The 21,830-nt window shown below is 46.4% G+C and overlaps 1 protein-coding gene and 1 long non-coding RNA gene across 2 annotated transcripts; one reads left to right on the forward strand and one right to left on the reverse strand.

The window, feature by feature from the left end:
* Positions 1 to 4,676: 4,676 nt before the first annotated feature.
* Positions 4,677 to 7,640, reverse strand: LOC129151901 (uncharacterized). The gene is made up of 3 exons (XR_008558619.1): positions 7,615 to 7,640; positions 5,198 to 5,313; positions 4,677 to 4,877 (listed from the first exon to the last, which is right to left on the reverse strand). It is a non-coding gene; the product is annotated as an uncharacterized LOC129151901 (long non-coding RNA).
* A 1,210-nt stretch (positions 7,641 to 8,850) lies between these two features.
* Positions 8,851 to 10,070, forward strand: LOC129151921 (serine/threonine-protein kinase MARK2-like). The gene is made up of 3 exons (XM_054728531.1): positions 8,851 to 9,254; positions 9,408 to 10,002; positions 10,047 to 10,070. Exons 1-3 carry the CDS (start codon positions 8,851 to 8,853, stop codon positions 10,068 to 10,070), a joined length of 1,023 nt encoding a protein of 340 aa, XP_054584506.1.
* The last annotated feature ends 11,760 nt before the right edge of the window (positions 10,071 to 21,830 follow it).

Below are 21,830 nucleotides of genomic sequence, written 5' to 3' on the forward strand. Positions count from 1 at the left end.
CAGATTTTACAAATCATGGCAGTAGAATAAAAAACTGGAGTTTCTTTTCATACAAACTTATTTATTTGGATTTTTTTATATTTCAAATTATTGATACATTCAAAGAGTAATTTTAATCTCGATATCCGAGTGCAAAAGGTTAAACTCTGCTTCCTTTTTCTAGGGAAGTAGTTCTCAACCTTTCTAATGCCACGACCCTTTAATATAGTTCCTCATGTTGTGGTGACCCCCAACCATAAAATTATTTTCGTTGCTACTTCATAACTGTAATTTTGCTACTGTTATGAGTCGTAATGTAAATATCTGTGTTTTCCGATGATCTTAGGTGACCCTGCTAGCGGTTCTCAACCTGTGGGAACTGCTGCTGTAGAGCCTAAGACCATCGGAAAACACAGATATTTACATTACGATTCATAACAGTAGCAAAATTACAGTTATGAAGTAGCAACAAAAATAATTTTATGGTTGGGGGTCACCACAACATGAGGAACTGTATTAAAGGGTCGCGGCATTAGAAAGGTTGAGAACCACTGCCCTAAGGAAAGTTGTCCTTGCCAGAAATAATGCATTCCTTTAACTTCTTAGTCCCACCCTCTTTTTGAGTATAAAAACCTTCCATGTTGTACAACCCCTAGGAGGCTCCTTCTATTGCTCGATGGGATGCTGCTCGATTCATGAATCACTTAATAAAGCTAAACAGATTTTCAAATGTACTAAGTTGAATTTTGTTCTCAACACTGCAAAGGTAACTGCTAGAACCAAAATTCCAGAAGTCTATTAAATTCCCACCAGTTGAGACTAATTAAACTATGGTGTTACAGAGAACCAGAATAAATCAAGCAATGCTCGTAGAGTTTGGAGTCACACTTTATTCACAACGGTGGGTTCAGAGAAAATGAATTCAAATTCTAAGCAAAGCTACAAGCAGAACTTCCCTTTTTATTAAAGAACCAGGCCTATGTGTGCTTAGTGGTTATCTCACTGGTGGCCTTGAAAACAACACAGTTCCATCCAATTAAAAAATGAACCTTGCATGGCATTGAGAGTATGGGCGTATCTAGTCTCTGGCCTACAAGGTCAGACAGCTAAGTTTATCTTCCTCATTATTCAAGCAGGCTAACGCAGGCTGGAAAGCAAAGTTATTATTATTATTATTATTTTTTTTAGAATAAGAGGCCATCTAAAAAATAGCAGAGAATTCCAAACAGTAGTTTTACAAAATAGGGGTTAGCCTTCTCAATGGTGCATACACACAATAGAACAGGATGCAGGTGTAAAAAAGAATAAGAAAGTTCTCATGACACAGAATCTCTGAGATACACCTACTCAGTCCAGCTTCGTGGTTGCCTTGTTTGTTGTTCCTTATATGGAGTACACTCCTCCCTCAGGGAAGTTCCCTCTGCTTTAAAAGTGCAACTCTAGATATATGCATGGCTCACCCCCTCACTTTCTTCAGGCCTGGGCTCAAATATCATTTCACGGGCAAGGCTTTCACTAACCACCCTATGCAAAATAGCAATATATATATTAGGAAGAAAGAGGGAGAGAGAGATAGAAACATCAATGATGAGAGAGAATCATTGATGGGCTGCCTTCTGCACGCCCCCGACTGGGGATCAAGCCTGCAACCAGGCATGTGCCCTTGACTGAAATCAAACCTGGGACCCTTCAGTCCATAGACCGATGCTCTATCCACAGAGTCAAACCAGCTAGGGCTGTGTGTGTTTTTTAAGACTAGTCAGGTAAATGCTTCTATGTGTATGAACTATCTTTAAAAGGTTTTGGAAGAAATAGCTGATGCTCGTTGTCTGCAGGAAGGTGAATTTCACGGCAGGAAGACAGAGTGGGATCTAAAGATCAAGGAAACCAGAGTGGCATGGGGACAGGGTAGGAGGAAAAGTCAGAGAGGAGAGTCATAGAGCTGGTGTGTGTGAGTGTGTTGATGTGTATGCGCACGCACACAGATCACATAGGGCAGTGGTCAGCAAACTCATTTATCAACAGAGCCAAATATCAACAGTACAACGATTGAAATTTCTTTTGAGAGCCAAATTTTTTAAAATTAAACTTCTTCTAATGCCACTTCTTCAAAATAGACTCGCGCAGGCCTCTTGAGTGTGGAAGAGCCACACTCAAGGGGCCAAAGAGCCGCATGTGGCTCGTGAGCCGTAGTTTGCCGACCACGGACATAGGGCCTTGTTGCTGTAGGTGAGGACTTTGGTTTTTGCTTTGCATGGGATGGGAATCCATTGGAAGGTTTTGAGCTGAGGAGCAGCATGAGTTGACTTAGGTTTTCAAATGATCCTTCTGGCTGCTATGAGAACAGACTGGGGGCCAGGGTGGAAGCAGAGAAGCGTGAAGAGGCTGCTGCTGTGAGAGAGATAGAGAGAATGGAGCTAACACCAAGGTGGGGAAAGTGGTCAGAGTCCAGACAGGTTTTGATGGGCGGGCCTGCAGGATGTCCTAGCAGAATTGAGTGTGGGGTGTGAGCAAGGAGCCAAGTGGCCATTATGTAATGTTAATGAGAACAGCTAATCTGGGAGTAATGTGCGCTTAGCATGATCCCATTTTTGTTCAAATAAACAAATAAAACACCCTCTCCTCCTTGTGCATGGATCTCTGTGTAGGCGTTACCTAGAGCTGCTTGACAAAATACCACAGACTGGGTGGCTTAACCGTCAGGAATGCATTTTCTCACAGTTCTGGAGGCTGAAAGTCTAACATGAAGATACCGTCAGGGAGTTCCTGGTGAGGCCGCTCTGACTGTGACCACGGCTTCTCGCTGGGTCCTCATATGGCCTCTTTCCTATAAGGCTCCGTGCTTATGACCTCAGTTAACCTTTATTTGTTCCAAATACAGTCCCACTGGGGGTTAGGATTTCAACATTTGAGTTTGGGGAGGACACAATTCAGTCCCTAATAATGAGTCTAGACCCATGGTCGGCAAACTGCGGCTCGCGAGCCACATGCGGCTCTTTGGCCCCTTGAGTGAGGCTCTTCCACAAAATACCACGGCCTGGGCGAGTCTATTCTGAAGAAGTTGCATTAGAAGAAGTTTAAGTTTAAAAAATTTGTCTCTCAAAAGAAATTTCAATCGTTGTACTGTAGGTATTTGGCTCTGTTGGCTAATGCGTTTGCCGACCACTGGTCTAGACAAAGCTGTGAAAGGTGACCCACAAACAGTTAACACTGACCACCTGTAGACCTGCGGGCCAGGTGGGAGTGTTTACTGGATGGTTTCATTGGTTGCAGTGAAAACAGGTCAATTTAAAAAGTTGTTGACAAGGTATTTAATAAAGAAATTAGAAGAGAGAGAGAAAAAAAACAGGCTTGCTCAGAATTCATTCCTGCACATATTTTTCAGACTCCCTCTAGCCTTTGGATCTGAGCTCCTGCCCCTGGCCCCTGGTCCACTCCTGGCCGTGGTGGGGAAGCAGGGATGCTCAGGCAGACTCAGCAATGGTGATGGTGGTTAAGAAGCCAAGGAAAACGTAAGTGGATATCATTCACCTCCCTGAATCAAGCGTGGGGCATCCATGACAGAACCCCCTCTCCCACCCGGCAGGCAACGTGGGTCAGAGTGTCTGGGGTGGAAGTGACTGGAAGGAAGCCTTTTTGACTGGCAGCCAGAGAAGTCAGCGGAAGCCTTGGGTAACCCTGCCATAGCCCGCTTAGGAGATACGGGGAGGGGCTCTAGCTAGGACTCCAGCTGGCACCTTCTGCACTCCCCATCCAACCCTCCTCAGTCCTCTCAAGCACCAGGGAGCCTCCTAGTTGCTTTCCTTGTCAGCCCATTTAGAAAGGAGAGCGCATAGATTTTTCACTTCTCTAGACCCCTCCCAACACCACGGAGCTTGCTTGGACTCAGCAGCCTCAGACCACCACAGTTGGGGTTCTGAATTGAAGCTCTGCCATGTAGGCACTCACTGACTGCTCATCCCCAACTGATTTTTTTTTTAAATAAAGATTTTAAAAAATATATATTTTATTGATTTTTTTACAGAGAGGAAGGGAGAGAGATAGAGAGTTAGAAACATCGATGAGAGAGAAACATCGATCAGCTGCCTCCTGCACACGTCCTACTGGGGATGTGCCCGCAACCAAGGGACAGGCCTCTGACTGGAATCAAACCTGGGACCTTTCAGTCCGCAGGCCGACACTCTATCCACTGAGCCAAACCAGCCAGAGCCCCAGCTGATTTTTTGTGGAGATAGAAATCGCCACCTCATAAGGGAGGTGTGGGGTGGGCATTCGGTGAAAGAAGGTGGACAATTTGCCAATTTCGTCCTCTGTCCAATGAGACCTGCTGCGCAGACACAGTCCATCAGCAGGAAAAATGTTGTCCCCTCCTATCAGGCCCTGCCGTGTGCCAGATGTCTTATGGTACTCTACCCACACAGGCTGAGACCAGGATTCCTTTAACAGCTGGTCAGAGGAGAGAGGTGATACGTCGCAGATCACACTGCTCAGAAGAATAGAGCTGGGACTCAGGCCCCAGCTCTCCCATCCCCAGGCCTGCGCTCCTTCACCCCACAACCCACACGATTTAGTTTGTATGATCACCTTAGAAGCACAGACTCCTGGGTTAACATGAGGGGTTGGTCTTTCTGTCTAACAGTCCATCCCTGGGCCCAGAGTACCCAGGACTGATCATGAATTTGCCAGATACCTGCTTTTATGCCCATCCCCGAGTCTGACAGTCCAGCTGCTTGGCTCGGTGGGTGAAGGCCGGTGCAGGCCTTGGCTTCTGTGTCCCAGGTATGCACTGAGGATGCTCCATAGTGAGGCGGGCTGGAGGGCCCCACAGACAAAGGCTGAGTCCTGGCCACACTCTGGGTGATCTTAGACCAGTCACCCCCTGGGCTTTGGCAGCACAGCTGTGAATTAAAGATAGAACCTGTCATGGCTTGGAGTCCTTTCACCTCCCACAGAAAAGCTGCCTCAGGCTTCTGTGTCTAGGAGTAGAGGCCTCATAGAGAAGCCTCAAGCCTCACGGTTTCTAGAAAGCTCTCCACAAATTCCAGAGATCACAGATCCCTGCCAGGACCCCCCTGTGTACGCAGACAACATCCAACATTTTTATAAGAGTTTAATTTGAGCCAACTGATGACATAAAATAGGAGTTCATTAAGTACCGGTTGTATAGATGAAGAACTCCATCCACAGCTCAGGCATTTGTTGTTGAGTCTACACTCACCTCAGTTTAACACTCGCTCATTAAGAATGTCTTGGGTGCCATGATCGTGCTCAGTGGGAGCCACACACAGAGACCTGCTCCCCGTCCCTTGCAGGAGCTCGCAGGAGAATGGACTCCTATGTGAGGGGCAAACATGAGAAAGAAGATGTAATTCCTCCCTCAAGAAGTTGACCGATGTGGGAGGAGAGGAGGAAAAAAAGGAAACTGTGAAAAGGAGATTAGAAACAAACACAACTCCAAGTACATTTATTGAGTACACAAATAAAACTGAGATAGTTAAACTATTTTCTAGGCCTTAGTTTAGGGAATAATTTATGTCATCCTGCTAATTACATGTTACTTCTGCTTCATGGATGGGCAGAGCCTGGGAGCTCTTGCTCCTGGGCACACAGACCGCCGACAGGCCTTACGGATCCCCTCTCGGCAGCACCTAGGATGGGCTTGTAGCCTCTACAATGCCTCGCAGGACAGTCTCCCTGCCTCAGCCAGAGGCCTTTTAGCCAGAAGGGCCCAAGAAGTACTGAGGTTAACTTCTCCACCTCCCCAAAATGTAAATAAATAAAAGGGGGTGTTTATTTAAATTCTTTCAATGCACATGAACCCAAGAGAACCTGAAAAGCCAGGCCAGGACTAGTGTTCTTAGAGCATGTCCTCAGTTCTTCAGATTCCCAAATTTCCAAATTCTCTTATTTTCCCAAGTGAGGCCTTCAGTCCTAGATGCTGGCTGGCCTATGGGCAGAAAGCCCCTGAGTCAGGTGTCCCCAGCCTGGTGCAATCAGCCTATCCGTAGGCAGGAATCTATACTAATAAAAGCCTAGGTGGCCCTCGCGCCCTTGCATGACACCCTCACATCATCACAAGATGGCCGCCCCACATCATCACAAGATGGCCACCACTAACTTGGAGCTGCAGGTCATAGTCCCTGCCCAGCATCACAAGAGAATATCGTACCCCATACACTAGCATGAAAGATCAAAATTCTAAGGACAGTCTCTACTGAGTAATTTCATTTTGGGCCCATTGTAAAGTCAAAAAATCGTTAAGTCAAACCATTCTAAGTGGGTGACCATCTATATTGTATTAACTACTGGAAAATTCTTTTTGAATATTTTTATACTGTCTTAGATAATAACAATGAAGAAACAGTAAAAAGAGAAACTGAACAGGTGATTAGGTAAAATGGGAGATACGACTATAGGGATACAATGTTTTATTGCACTTCACTTTATTGCACTTCTCAGATGTTGCATGTTTTACAAATTAAAGGCAAGACCATCCACCAGCAAACAGATTACAACTTGCTCTATTGCAATACTAGTTTTATTGCAGTGGTCTGGAACTGAACTCACAATTTCTCCAAAATATGCCTATATAATGAAATAAAATTTATTCCAACAATTTTTCCTAAAATATTTGAATTCAGTGGTTTTTAATATAATCACATGTTGTACATCAATCATTACCATCTCATTTCAGAACAATTTATCAACGTCAAAGGAAATTTTGTACAAATTAGTAATCACTCTTCATTTTGTGGAATGTCTTCTCACTTTTTTTTTTTTTAAGGGGGATTTTATTTTGGCAAATGTTTGTTTTATTTTTTAATCCTCACCTGAGGACATGCTTAGAGAACAAGAGAAAGGAAGAGAAAGAGAGAGAGAGAGAGAGAGAGAGAAGAGAGAGAGAGAGAGAGAGAGAGAGAGAGATTGATCAGTTGCCTTCATACATGTACCAACCAGGAATCAAACCCTCAATCCAGATATGTGCCCTGACTGGAAATCAAGCTTGCAACCTTTTGATGCACAGGACAATGCTCAACAAACTGAGGTGTCCTTTAAGCTCAAAAGTTCTTAATTTTGATGAAGTCCAAATTATCTATGTTTTACTCTTGTTTGTGCTTTTGGTGTCATATTTAAGAAATCATTGCTTGTAATCTCTGATTGTAACTTGTAAACATCTGTCTAGAATTGATGAAATGTCCCCCATTTGGGTCCCAATCAGCTCAGCAGCAAAGATATCATGTTTAGGAGCTGAGTATCACAGCAGGAAGGTAAAAATGAACAAATGAAAGTGTTTTAGAGGGAGAAGCTCACAGGCTAATCCCTCTAAAGATTCACTTTACACAAGGCTGAGACTTTAGGAAGTGTTAAAGGAAAATGATTACTAGAATAACATACATGTGATTAAAACACTCGATGTACTGAAAGTAGGAATTTTTCTTAGAAGATTAGTTTGAAATAGAATATGCCAGACGCTCCCCCAAAGTGTCCTCAAGGCTGCCTGCTCCCTCTCTGCCTCCATAAAGGGTGGAATTTGCCCCAACATACTACCCCACCCTTTGTACCTCTGTAGACATTCTTTCATCCAGAGAAGTCTTTTGTGTAATCTGGAAATGGATATTCAACATGTAAACATACCTTGCAGCCTTACTGCAGGTCCAAATTTATTTCGTCCTTAGCAAGTACCAGTGGAAGGACGAATCATCTTCTTGAATCTTTACAGCGAGGCTCCTGCCAGCTGGCTTTTCCTCAGTCTGACTGAGCAACCACAGACCTGGAAACCCAGACTTGAGCACTCCTTGGTCCTATCCTATCTGCCCCCAAAGCTGAGTGAGGACAGAACATGACTGTTTTTTAGAATCACTTTGATTAATAGTTGGTCATATTTTGTTACCACAAACTCTTCTGTTAATCCAGTGAACAAACATTTATTAAACACTTATTTTGTTGCCACTCACTGTGCTAGACTCCGGGAACACTACAGTCCTGCCCCTTCCTTCATGGGAAAGACAGACAGTAAACAAGAATCAGCCCCACTGTGGTCGGTGCTATGAAGATGACAAACGTGATGTCCTGAGTGAGGTAGGTAGGGATGGATGGATCAGGGATATCTGATCTTAGAACTAAGCAGGTGATATTTGAACTGAGAACTGGAGCATGAGAATAAGTCAGACTTTTCTGTGTGTGTGTGTGTGTGTGTGTGCGTGCGCACACACACACATCTTATAGATTTATATTTCTAATAAAATAAATACCAATATAATATCCCAAATAAACAAAAGTGTGTGTCTTTTTGTGTTTTCCAGAGTATAATGGTCATGAGACCAAAAAGTGAGAAAACCACTATGGTTTATCCCCAGCTAGGATTGGTCCATTTCTTGTTCTGACCTCATAAGGTGCCATTGTGATGGAATCACAAACCACTCCCCAGCCGGGATTGGTCCATTTCTTGCTCTGACCTCATAAGGTGCCATTGTGATGGAATTGCAAACCACTCCTATAAAAAGGCCCTGACTGGGCCGAGGATTTTGTCCGTTATAGCCCAGGAAGCTGATTGTGGTGACCTGTGGACTTGGACTCCTTAGATAGGTTTTGCCGTTTATTTCATTTTTGTTTGTTTTCTTTTTTTTTTTTCATTTTTCTTTTATTTAATTTTTTTTTTTTTTCATTTTATTTATTTTTTTTTTCTTTTGTTATTTTCTTTTATTTAATTTTTGTTTTTATTTTATTTTATTTTTATTTGTTTTTTTCTTTTGTTATTTTCTTTTATTTAATTTAATTTTGTTTTTATTTTGTTTTATTTTTTGAGTTATTTTTCTTTTTGTTTTTCTTTTTTATTTTAGTTATTTATTTTGGTTTGTTATTTTGGTTACAATGAGTGATGACTTTGCAGCCCCCTCTGACACCCATAGTCTCTGTATTGGAGACTATGTACTCCAATCCAGGATTGGCCAGGGAGCCTGTGCCAAGGTGTATTTGGCCTGGCACGTGCTGTCTGGGACGGAGGTGGTGGTGAAAGCCATCAGTCCGAAGGGCTTCTCTCGATATGCTCGAGAGATCTATTGTCTTAAAAGCTTACAACATCCAAACATAACAGCGTTGTTTGAGGTGGTTACCACCCCAGACATGCTCTTCTTGGTGATGGAGCACCTGAGGGAAGGGGACCTGCGGCAGCGGCTGGAGAACCACGGCCCGCTGAGCGAGCGCCAGGCCCGCGCCGCGTTCCGGCAGGTGGTGTCGGCGCTGCAGTACTGCCACCGGCGGGGCATCGTCCACAGGTTTGATGGGCTCCAAACCCTGTGCTGCTGTCACACTGTACCTGCTGCAGAGCTCTAAGGCGGGGAGGGAAAGCGGGGGGACCCTTCTCTAGAAGCAGCCCCTGTGCACAGGGCGGTGCCCACGTGCTCACACATTCCTCCCAACGCCCACAGGGACCTGAAGCCGGACAACATCCTGCTGGACGAGGACGGCACGGTCAAGCTGGCCGACTTCGGCTTCGGGCGGAGGGTGAGCGACGACTCCAAACTGAGCACCTTCTGCGGCACCTTCTACTACATGGCCCCGGAGGTCCTGCGGCAGGAGCCGTACGATGGCCGGAAAGCGGATGTCTGGAGCCTGGGGGTGACCCTGTACAAGACCGTGACGGGGACGGTGCCGTTCCAGGGGGAGAGCTTGGCGAAAATTAAGGCGCAGGTCCTGGCCGGGCAGTTCGAGGCCCCGCACCGCATGTCCAGGCAGGGCGGCCAATTCATCAGGTGGCTCCTGACCGTCGACCCCAGCCAGAGGCCGACCCTGGAGGAGGTCATGCGGCACCCCTGGCTCAACAGGGGCCAGGAGGAGCTGAGGCCCTACAGCCAGCCGCCCGGGGGGGACCTGGACCCCCAGGTCCTAGAACTGATGCAGAGCCTCGGCTTCGAGCCAGACCAGGTAGAGCAGTCTGTAGGGGAGAGGAAATATGACAGGGACATGGGGACCTACCTGATCCTAAAGAAGATGGAGACCAAGATGCCAGGGAGAAAGGTCAAGGTCAGACCCTACCGCTCCCCTGACAGCAGTGACATTTCCTCAAGCTACGAGGCGGCCCAGCCCTCTGATGGGGGGACTGAAGAGGGGTCTCAGCCCTCTGATGGGGGGGCTGAAGAGCGGTCTCAGCCATCTGATGGGGGGGCTGAAGAGGGGTCTCAGCCATCTGATGGGGGGGCTGAAGAGCGGTCTCAGCCATCTGATGGGGGGGCTGAAGAGTGGTCTCAGCCATCTAATGGGGGGACTGAAGAGCGGTCTCAGCCATCTGATGGGGGGACTGAAGAGGGGTCTCAGCCATCTGATGGGGGGACTGAAGAGTCTTCCATCCTCCCACACTACCTGTGGTTCAACGTGCCCGGGCCCCCACCCAGCCTGGAATCCATGGCCACCCTTCCCCCACTGGAATCCATCGAGTTCGGGACAGCTCCCCCCAGCCCAGACCTGCAGCTTGGCCCTGGGGGCTCCCCCTGGACCCACAGCCACCGCCTCCGCAGCAGCAGCAGCAGCATCAGGGGTGGAGCCCCAGAGGGAGCCGCCCCTGAAAGCTGCCGCCAAGCTGGGCAGCCTGAGGGCAGCACCCCCGCCTCTCCCTCTGCCCACAGCCAGGGCCGGCCGGGGTTGGCTAGAAGGGCCCTCCGAGCCTTCCTCAAATTCATGTGCTGTGGGGTACCCACCAGAAAGAGGCGTTCTAAAAGGAACAAAGTCAATCCAATGTAATTTTTAAAATTGAGAACCGACAAGGCAAGGGCCACAGTCAGCTCGAAGGTGCGGAGCTCCAGGAAGGCCGGGCGCGTGGTGCTGGAGACGAGCCAGAGGCTGGACCCAAGCAGCCGGGGAGAGCGGGGCCAGGACACCCGCTGCGTGTGCAGGTGAGAGGACTGGGTCCAGCCGACGAGGGAGGGTGCGCACCGCGGAGGCGGCCTCTGCTCGGGACTCACATCAGGAGGGTTTGTGTTTTTTAATTTTATGTCAAGTTTTATTAGTTACCAAAACAATGTGTACTGTTATAAAACTGTAAATGCTGTAGATATCTATAAAGCAGGAAGGGAAAAGCTGGGGTAATTCCATTCTCTAGAAGCAACCACTGTTAACAGTTTGGTGCCCACATGTTCAAACATTTCTTTCAATGCTCTGCAAACATCATTTTTAAAATTATTTTTATTATAACAGATTTATGTTATTCATATTATCTTGCTAGTTGCTTTGTTTTCTTTTCTTTTAATTTAATAAATCTTTATTGTATCCAGCAGCACCGTGGTCTTCGGAACCCTGTTGCCCAAAATGCCTGCTGAGCTGGGAAGACTGTGTGGCGCCCCCTGGAGGTCAAGAGGAGGGGCCGCCCTCGCTGTGGGCCCACCCCCCAGCCCCCACCTGACTGAAACGTCATAGACTGGACTTTTTCCTGGGTCACTTTCCTCCCCTGCTCCTTGGCTCCCATGTTTGTGGGGCTTCTTATTAAAGCATTTGGTTCTCCCCCCAGACTCCCCCCAAAAAATAAAAGAAATCATTGCTTAATCCTATATTTAAGCCTATTTTTTTTAACAATAGTTTTAGCTCTTACATTTAGCTCTCATAAATTTTTGTGGAAACTGAACATTTTAAATAATACGATATGGCATCTTTGAAAATCAGATTTCATCACTCAGAGTGTATTGTCACTGCTAGGTTTTTTTGTTGCTATTTGTTTAGTGAATTTTATGAACAAATTCTGTAAAGCCTGTATTCCTTGTTGTGTGTGGTCACTGGATCCTCAGCTTGGTTAGCTAAGTGGTCAACTAGTGACTGGAGAAAGATTGCTCAAATGCCTGGAAGTAGTAAGTCCACCAGCTATTGTGGAGAGGCTTTGTGTGCCTGTTGAGGCACATCTTCAACCCTCAGGCACTTAACAGCTCTTGTTAGCCTTTACTTACTAGTACTGCTTCTGCAGAGCTACAAGGTCAGCCAGAGGTGAAAGGTTAGGACCGTCTCTGGTCTTTCCTGAGTAGCACACATGCATGTGACCATCTAGATTCCCAGGAAGATGCTGGAGCTTCTCATTCTCCAGTTTTTACTTTTAAGTTATTCAGCTTTTTAAAAAATATGATTTTATTTTAGAGAGAGGGGAAGAGAGAGGGATAGAGAGATAGAAGCTTCAATGAGAAAGAAATATTGATTGGGTGCCTCCTACACACCCCATGTCCACAGCCTTGGCATGTGCCCTGACTGGAATCAAACCAGTCATTCAACCACTGAGCCACCCCAGCCAGGCTAAGTTTTTCAGCTTTAATTTTTTAAATTATCTTTTCCAATTGTTATTGCTGTCCCAGGAAGTTGCAGTTTTAAACAAGTGCTGCTGATAACGTTCTACAAATGTCCCAGGACAAGGGCTATACACACTAAGCTAGTTTGGTCAGGTTTGTAAGGCTAATATGGACCTGCATGGAGTTTTGAAAAAAGTAATTTTGACTATCTTTTTACATACCCAAGCTATTAAATTTTTAGAGTCAATACCATCAATCTTTTCCAATATAATAGACAAAAATTATTTTCTATCTGAAATTCATATATTTACCTTTCTCTAGCTATCTTATAATGTCATATTTATGAAACATGAATTTTGGGGGTAAAATAGGACAGGTTTAGGAAATATTAGAAGGAAATTAAGGGGACCATGGAGGAAAGCATGGCTGCAGAGCAGCAGAAGGTATATTTCCATAGAATAGGGGAGCTGGAAAGCTGCAACAAGTATATTTCCACAGACTGAGGAAACTGGGAACAGCAAAAGGTCTATATTCACAAAATAAAGAGAAGGAAGCCCTTCATTCAGAAGAAGAGAGAGAAAGCCCAAAGGGAATAGGAAAACAATAAGGAAGTTGGGGGGGGGGGGGACAGGCAGGGGGGGGAACATCACAAGTGAGGTTCAACCTTTGAGCCCAGGAATTACTATAGTAATCAGTGTAAGGGAATAGTGACCAATCAGAGGGGATGTCAAGGCACCAGGATCTGCAGCCTTTATAAGCCATAGGGGAAGGAACCCAGTGGGACCCTTTCCCCCTCCCCAAGTGGGAGTCCATTCTATGGGACTCTTTCCCTCTCCCCATGTGGGAGTCTGTACTTGTTCTTCAGTAAATCTCCACCTTTGCTATACCACTTTCTGTCTGGATTCATTCTTCAATTCTGGTGGACAAAGAATCTGTGTTCCAGTCCAAAAATTCCATATCATTTACATTCATTATTTTGTAGTATTTTTTTCAAATTGTTAATCAACTCTCTGAGAACCCTTTTATAAAAAAAAAAAATTTCCTTTCCCTACTGATTTGAATTTCCACCTTTTTAAAATACACTTTTTGGGCTCTTTATTTCCTTACAGAGATCTGTTTGTCAATTTGTACATAGGTATAAAGCCATTTGTTATTGTAAAATTAAAATATTATAATATTGCACAACACAAATGCTCCCCTCCTTTACTTTCTGTTTTTCAAAATTTCTTGTGGTTTTTATCCATTTGCTATTACAGATAAATTTCTTGGTTTTTATCCATTTGCTATTACAGATAAATTTTAGATTCATTTTTGTTAAAACTTGCGTCCAAAATAAAATATGAGAATTATAATCTGTAATCTTTTGTAATTACATTAAACTTAAAAGTTAATTTAAGGAAATTGAACTGAAACAACTGAACGGAGGACCCAACAGGCTGCGGGGGGCAACCAGGCCAGCAGGAGGGTTAGTGAGGGGCAACCAAATGACTGAACAGTGGGCTGTGTTGAGCAACCAGGCTGGCAGGGGGGGCAGTGAGGGGCGACCAAACAAATGAAAAGCAGACCGCGTGGGGCAACCAGGTCAACGGGGGGTGGGGGGGGGGGGGGGCGGGGGGCAGTTAGGGGTGACCAGGCTGGCAGGGGTGGGGGGGGAGTAAGGGGTGACCAGGCCAGTGGGGAGGGGAGTTAGGGGCAACCAGGCCAGCTCGGGGGGGGGGGGGGTAGTTGGGAATGATCAGACCGGCAGGGGGGGCAGTTAGGGATGATCAGGCAGGCAGGCAGGTGAGAAGTTAGGAGCCAGTGGTCCCAGATTGTGAGAGGGATGTCCTGGATTGTAGAGGGTGCAGGCTGGGCTGAGGGGACCCCCCTCACCCCCGTGTATGAATTTCATGTACCGGGCCTCTAGTAGTATATGTAAAAGGCTAAGTGTCCATCTGATTGGTAGCTATGATGCACACTGACCACCAGGGGGCAGACACTCAATGCAGGAGCTGCCATGACACGCACTGGCCATTTAAAAATAAACAGCACCATGGACCTGGCGCGGACAAACCAACACTCAGCTGCCTCCAGGTGGGACACAGGCCCCGCCACCACCTCTGAGTGACAGCTCACCAAATCGCAGCCAATGCTGCCAAGACCCCATGGCGCAAAATGCAGCCCACAGCCCAGCCTAGCCCAGCCCAGAAATGGTTGCTGTGGGTGCAGGGTAATGATGTCACATAGCAATGCCTGGCTTCCTCTCCCTACCGACTAGCCTCCTTGGAGTTTCTTCAGTCCAGGAACATGACTTGCTTTATAGCCAGGTGCAAACATTTTACACATTAACCAAATGTTTGTGAAGCATTTTTACGTGCCTCATCTCATTTGATCCTCACAGAAATCCTGGAGTAGGTAGATAGGAGACTCAGTGGAATCCTATTTCCCCTTCCCTAGCCAGAAACGGAGATTTAGAAAGTTTAGAAACAACCTGACTAAAAAGAAGTAAGAAATGTTGGAACTTGAAAATGACTTCAGGTTTTCCCACTGCACGTAATATAGTCAAACACTGCTACAGTTAAATATTTTACCTTTTGTTCTCCCTGTGTGATCTACAATAATTGCTTTGTGTTGATATTTACTGCTTTGTTGATTACAATTACCTGAAAGAGAAGTTGGGGTGCTTCACTGGGCTGGAAAAAGGTTTAGCAAAATCAGAAAGCAGGTCTAATTAAGCAAGTTTATTCTATATCTATAAAAGGTGGCTGGCAGGAAAGGGCACTTGGGGCAATCAGGCCAGCAGGGGAGAGCAGTTGGGGGCGACCAGGCCAGGAGGGGTGGCAGTTTGGGCAAACAGGCCAGCAGGGAAGGGCAGTTGGGGGTGATCAGGCCAGCAGGGGAGGGAAGTTGGGGGGCGACCAAGCCAGCAGGGAAGGGCAGTTGGGGGTTACCAGGATGGCAAGGGAGGGCAGTTGTGGGCGACCAGGCCTGCAGTGGAGGAGTTGGGGTGACTGGGCCTGCAGGGGAGGGCAGTTGGGGGCGATCGGACCGGCAGGGGAGGGCAGTTGGGGGCCATAGGGCCGGCAGGGGAGGGCAGTTGGGGGCGATCAGGCCAGCAGGCAGAAGCGGTTAGGGGCAATCAGGCAGGCAGGCAGGTGAGTGGTTAGGAGCCAGCAGTCCTGGATTGTGAGAGGGATTCCAGATTGGAGAGGTTGCAGACTGGGCTGAGGGACACCCCACACACACACCATGCATGAATTTTGTGCCCCAGGCCTCTAGTATATAGTATAAAACAAGGCTCCCTCAGGCCAGACATAAGGACCCCAGAAGAGGACTGGGCTATGTAGAGTGATTGCCTTTGTCCAGGACTAAGAGATTTCATTAGAAGAGTGCCTTTTAGGGCTAAACCCAGGGACGTTCCAGGAAACCCAGGTGAACTGATCACCGGTACAGCCAAAAGCATATCTATTTCATGCCCATATCTCATTCATTCTGAGGAACACATTTCTTCCCATTTCACATCACTGAAATCAGACTGTGTTAAATTGGTGGGGTTGACGCCGAGTTCTCCGGACAGGATGCATGCTTGCTGGTCACTTCTGGGGCACTACCAACCAGGCCACCTTAAGTTACTTTTTGGTTTGACTTCTCTAGACCACATGGACCCTGTGAATTCTGACCTCAGACCTGCGTGAGGACAGGTCTGTGGTTAGATTCCCAGGGGAGAATTGTTCTTCCTCCTTCCACACAGTGCGAAGGTTGGGACATGCACATTTCCAGCCAGTCTCTTCTTTGGGAAGATGTCTCTCCGGTGTCCCAGCATCTGTGTGCAGTCTCCTTCTCTGGCCCCCTTTCCCTTGCTTACATGGAAGAATGGTGCAGCTTACAGTGGATGGTGCCTCAGGCTGGAGAAAGTAAGGTAATCAACCCCCAGCCGCCAGCGTGGGGGCAGGGCCATCACTGGTGTTGGAAGAAGGCACAGCGCTGGGACTCTGGGCTGGATCCAGACAACACGGAGGCCATTCTCCCCATCAAGGCCTCTGCCCTCAGGAGCCTCGCTCTGAGCTCAGGGGTCCCTTTAGAGACCTGGGCAGCCCTGCCACCGACTTACAATGCTCTTCTTCACCAGATTCTCCAGAAGGGTCAGTGTTGAGAAACACCAATAGCTCTCCCTACAGACACACAGCCATATGTGTAAAGTGGTGGAAGCCTCCAAAATGCTGCCCTATGCAGAAATCCCAAGGAAGCAGAATTGTCATAGAGAAAAAGAGGAAGAGGCAGTCTTTAAACCTGGAAACCAGTATCCACGTTTTCCACCCCCAGATTTTCCATCATTTCCTGGATATGTGATGCCTGGACCCTTTCATCCGTCCATTTTATCAGACATTCCCTGAGGGCCCCTCCATCCAAAGCACCGTGTCCTCAGCTCCACTCACCCCTCCTCTCTTTCCAGGCCCCCATGGGCTGTCTCTCTGGTATCATATCCCAGCTTCCTGGGCTAAGCTCCTTCCACCCCAGCCCAGGCAAGGACAGCACCCTCCTGCTGCACTGCGGCCACTGGAAGGCAGAGGCAGGTGCTGGGGTCTCTTGCCCTGGGGGCCGGTGCGCCTGCACCCTGAAAAGGCCTGGCCAGCTCTGCCCAGCCTGGTCCGACTGGGAGCGGGAGCAGGGAGGACCAGATGCCAATGCCAGGCTGACTGAAGGGAAGGAGTATGAGATTTTGAGGAGCACTGAAAATCCAGTTTGAAAATTAATTAACAGAAACCTCACTTACAATGGAGTCAGGAGGCTAGAGGAGAGAACTCTTGTACTGCTCAACGCAGACTATTGACCCCACCGCGAAGAGACGGACCTTGCATCTCTGGCAGGGAGCGATACTACCTCACTGCCTCAGCAGGAGGAAGAAAAAATGTCTCCTTGCCCAGTACAGCTCAGCCAAGGGGAGACTGCCCTAGCTCAGCATTTCCACATTCCAAGAGTGGGAGAAGAATTCATTGTGGGGAAGGATCTACCTTTTGTTTTGGAAAACATTTTAACAGACCCTTTAGGTAAGCAAAGGTAGGGGCCCTGAAGCCAGGTTGAAGCAAACAGTTGCTACACTGCTCTGCATTATAAAGTCAATATTCCAGGGTTCTTTTTCCTTTGTTGGTTCTAGATGTATAGATCATTAAAATAGAATAGAGCCTAGAAATAAATCCTTACTTATAGGTCAGTTAATCTACAACAAAGGAGGCAGGGATATGCAATGGGGTAAAAACAGTCTCTTTAATAAGTGGTGTTGGCACCCTAGCAGGTTTGGCTCAGCGGATAGATCCTGCGGACTGAAGGGACTCAGGTTTGATTCCAGTCAAGGGCACGTGCCCTGATTGCATGCTTGATCCCCAGCGGGAGGTGTGCAGGAGGCAGCTGATGGATAATTTTCTCTCATCATTGATGTTTCTGTCTCTCTCTCCCTTTCGCTTCCTCTCTGAAATCAATAAAAACATATTTAAAAAAAATAAGTGGTGTTGGCTTAATAACTTCTTTCTAGTGCTGAATACATGGACTAAATGTACCACAGTTTACGTATCCATTCACCTAATGAAGGACATCTTGGTTGCTTCCAAGTTTAGGCAATTATGAATAAACATGTGTGGGCATACGCTTCCAGCTCCTTTGGATAAACACCAAGGAGCGCAATGGCTAGATGGAATGGTAAGAGTGCATTTGGTTTTGTCAGAAACTGCCGAGCTGCTTTCCGAAGTGGCTGTTCCATGTTGCATTCCTACCAGCAGTGAGTGAAAGTTTCTATTGCCCCATGTCCTCACCAACATTTGTTGTTATCAGCGGTATCTCATTGCTTATCTTGTTGTTTTAATTCTTCTGTGTTGTTTTCAGTCACTGAATGTGCGGTAAGTTGTTATAGCAGAATAGAGAGCCAGCATCGTGCAAAGAGGTGACAAGGGACCAGGAGACTCAGTGCTGCCATCCACTCACTGTGTTTCCTTGGAAGGTTACCTGACTCTTCAGGGCTTCGGACAGTGGGAGGCTAACCTGGAGGCAGCCATTCCTGCCCTAGCCCTCGCAGGAAGCAGCAGTGAGTCCATTTGGGATAGGATGGCTATCCCCTTAACAGTGGTTACCATGTAGTAACAACAGCACAGGGAAGAAAAGGGGAAAGGCTGAGGGGTGGTTTTGTGGCTCTGTCAGTACCAGTGCTGCTGGCGGGTTCAACCTCTTGAGGAAGCTCTCCGCCCATCCCGACTCAGCAAGCCCTCCTGCCTCCTAGAGGAGCAAGCAGGGGCAGGAGCTGGCCCTGCAGGGGCACTCAGGCAGGGCATGAGTCAGGCCTGGTGTGTACCTGCATGAGATATGGCAAGGTTTTCGCCTGGACTTCCTTTCTAGAGTAGGAACTGCTCGAAGGCAAGGCCTTGCTGACATCTGAATTGCACAACTACACTTGAGTTCCCAGCAGACCCTGCCCGTTCACTGAAGATATCTAATGCTCAGCAGAACTTAAGCCAGGCATAGACTCATAGGAACCATCACTTAATAATCATGCCCTCCAGTGGAGACACTCATGGTTACTAATCCCACCAAGAACACTGCATGGATAGTCACCGTGCACAGAGGTATGCACAGGTTCTAGAACTTGCACAAGGGCATGCAATTAGTAAGAGGTAGAGCCAAGATATAAACTCAGGTCTGCCTGGCCGCAGAGTATCCTGTATCGTGTATACCTCGCTGGAAGGAATCTTAGACACCAGTGAGTCCTGTCTGACACTTTGTAAATGAAGAAGAGAGGCGAGTTGTCCAAGTTTTCTCAGCGACTCAGAGCCAGCGTGGGAACTCAGTTTCTTGACTCCTGGTTCATTATTCTTCCCATTAACCTTTGAGGGTGGCTTCCGAGGTTAGGCAATTATGAACAGAGTCAGTATTTAACTCTTCCCAGATTTCCTTGGGAAGCTGATACCAACTGTGGATCCTTCCTCTCCTAAAATGAACATTGACACACACTTGCTTTGCTTACAATTTTGGGGTGAGTTTGTGAACCATCTCCCTCTATCTGTGGACCCCACGTTGAGAGCCCTTGCATTATACCTCCTGCCTCTCTTGAGTGCAGGGTTATGAGCAGGGTGGGAACCTGAAGTTGCTGTATATTAATGAGTCTTGTAAAGGAGAGGGTTGTTTTGCCTATAGTCATATATCCTGCTCCTCTGTCTTTCACCTGTCTTTATTTTTTATAACATCTTCATTGAGACATAATTCACATACTATATAATAAGCTCTTCTGACACTGTTGCCTCCTCTATACTTCTGGAAAATGAGAATAATTACCCAGCTCCTTGCACCTTGGGACAGCTAAGAAACCCTAAAAGGTCATTTATATGTGGCAATCTTTAGTGGTTTTGTCATACAGTCATTTCAGGTTTATCCCCTTCTGGACACATGTTAGGATTATACTTGGTGTCCTTGTGGTTGGGTAGAGTCATGTGATCAGTTCCAGGCAATGGTTTTCTTGTATACACCACATGTCTAATGTACTGCTTACTCTATAAACAAACACTTATGTTCTTAAACTTATAGAACCACCCCACAAGCCTTAAACAAATCACTTTCAGCACTTGTTCCCGGGTGTCTTTCAGGAGGCCAGCATGTAGCATCTTCGCTTTTTCACATTCATTGCCTCTGAAATGCTGTCATTGACTAGCTGCTTTTCATTTATCCAAATCCACAACAGGTTTTTTTTACCTCTTCAACTGCCTGTGATCATTGTTTCTTTCACAACCTTAGCAACATTAGCTCTCTTGATGGCCCCTTTATGTTTTAAAATTGTGCTAATCATCCATTTTACCAGCCACAAAAGCAAACACAAAACACACACACACACACACACACACACACAAAATATCCACAGCACAATTTCCTGAGATGTTAACAGCTAAGGCAAGGCTTCAGCTCAGTGGTTCTCAACCTTTCTAATGCTGCGACCCTTTAATACAGTTCCTCATGTTGTGGTGACCCCCAACCATAAAATTATTTTCGTTGCTATTTCATAACTGTAATTTTGCTACTGTTATGAATCGTAATGTAAATATCTGTGTTTTCCGATGGTCTTAGGCGACCCTGCTAGCAGTTCTCAACCTGTGGGTTGCGACCGGTTGAGAACCGCTGCTGTAGAGCCTAAAACCATCGGAAAACACAGATATTTACATTACGATTCATAACAGCAGCAAAATTACAGTTATGAAGTAGCAACGAAAATAATTTTATGGTTGGGGGTCACCACAACATGAGGAACTGTATTAAAGGGTCGCGGCATTAGAAAGGTTGAGAACCACTGTTCTAGGCCAATATGGGCAGGAAGTTTATAGAGTTAATATTATGCCATAATACCCGCAGCTGAGGGTAGAGGGAGAGTGACTCCTAAAGGATGCTGACTCTGGAAAACCATGTTCTGGGATGGTTTTAGATAAGAAAAGAAAGAAATGGTGATGAAGAGGCTTGCAAACTGTAGAGGAACAAGGGCTTGAACCTCTTGTTTGGCCCAGAATAGGATATTTATTTTTAGAAAAATGCATTCTTTCCTATCTGTAGTTTGTTTTGAAATGTCAGTTCATAGCTGCCCCAGAATCTGGTGCAGAAGAAATTGCCTGGCGTGGTAGTGGGGAGCCTACTTCTTTCTTCCATTTGCCAGCACTCCCCTCTGACTACAGACTGTGCTTCCTAATTTATAAACAATAAAATGTACAAATCCAAAGTACACAGTGTGATAAGTTTTGACAATGGTATGCTTTTATGTAACCATCATTCTAGTCAACAGATGGAATGTTTCTCTCATCTCAGAAAGTTCCTTCATGCTTCTCTTTCCAGTTAATTCTGTTCTTATCCTCAAAGCAACTAGTGTTCTGACTTCTATAACCATAGACCAGTTTTAACCTGTTCTTGAACTTCATGTATATTCTTTTGTGTTTGACTTATGCAAAGAGGCATTAGGTTCTCTAATAGGCTTATGCCTTGATAATCATATTAATGGCATTGTCTCATGCTTGATGCTACAATTATGGGCCTCTCCTCTAGCATGCAACATGTTTTGAGATTCATCCATGTTATTACATTTTTCCTGCTTCCCTTTTAAGATTATCATGGGGTCCATTGCTCTCTGACGTCATCTGACTGTTATGTTTAAACGAGAGGCCCGGTGCACAAAATTTGTGCAAGGGGTTCGGCCCTCACAGCCATGGTGGCTTGCCTCAGTCCTCGCAGCCCCGGCTTTGTCCAGAAGGTCGTCTGGCTATCCAGTCTAATTAGCATATTATGCTTTTATTATTATAGATGAGGAGAGCCTGCCCATCCTGGTGATTGTTTTGCTGTGAGACGACTTGCTAAGCAAGTGTCCTATAAGTCACTGGGTCCTAAAGACCAAGCAAAGTGGCTCCTCCCAGGGACAGCCAATTGATCCTTCCATTCTACGTGGTAATGATGACGATGAGGATGATGATGTCTGAGCTCTTTGGAATGAGGAGAGAATAATAATTTCTCCTATAAACTGCCAGGACAAATGCCCAGAATTCTATGCCAAGATACCACCTGTACTTTATCCTGGTGAGGACTTGGTCCTGCTGCCATGGC

Source organism: Eptesicus fuscus, chromosome 16 (assembly GCF_027574615.1).
Source record: "Eptesicus fuscus isolate TK198812 chromosome 16, DD_ASM_mEF_20220401, whole genome shotgun sequence".
In the NCBI taxonomy this organism is placed as follows: Eukaryota; Metazoa; Chordata; class Mammalia; order Chiroptera; family Vespertilionidae; genus Eptesicus; species Eptesicus fuscus.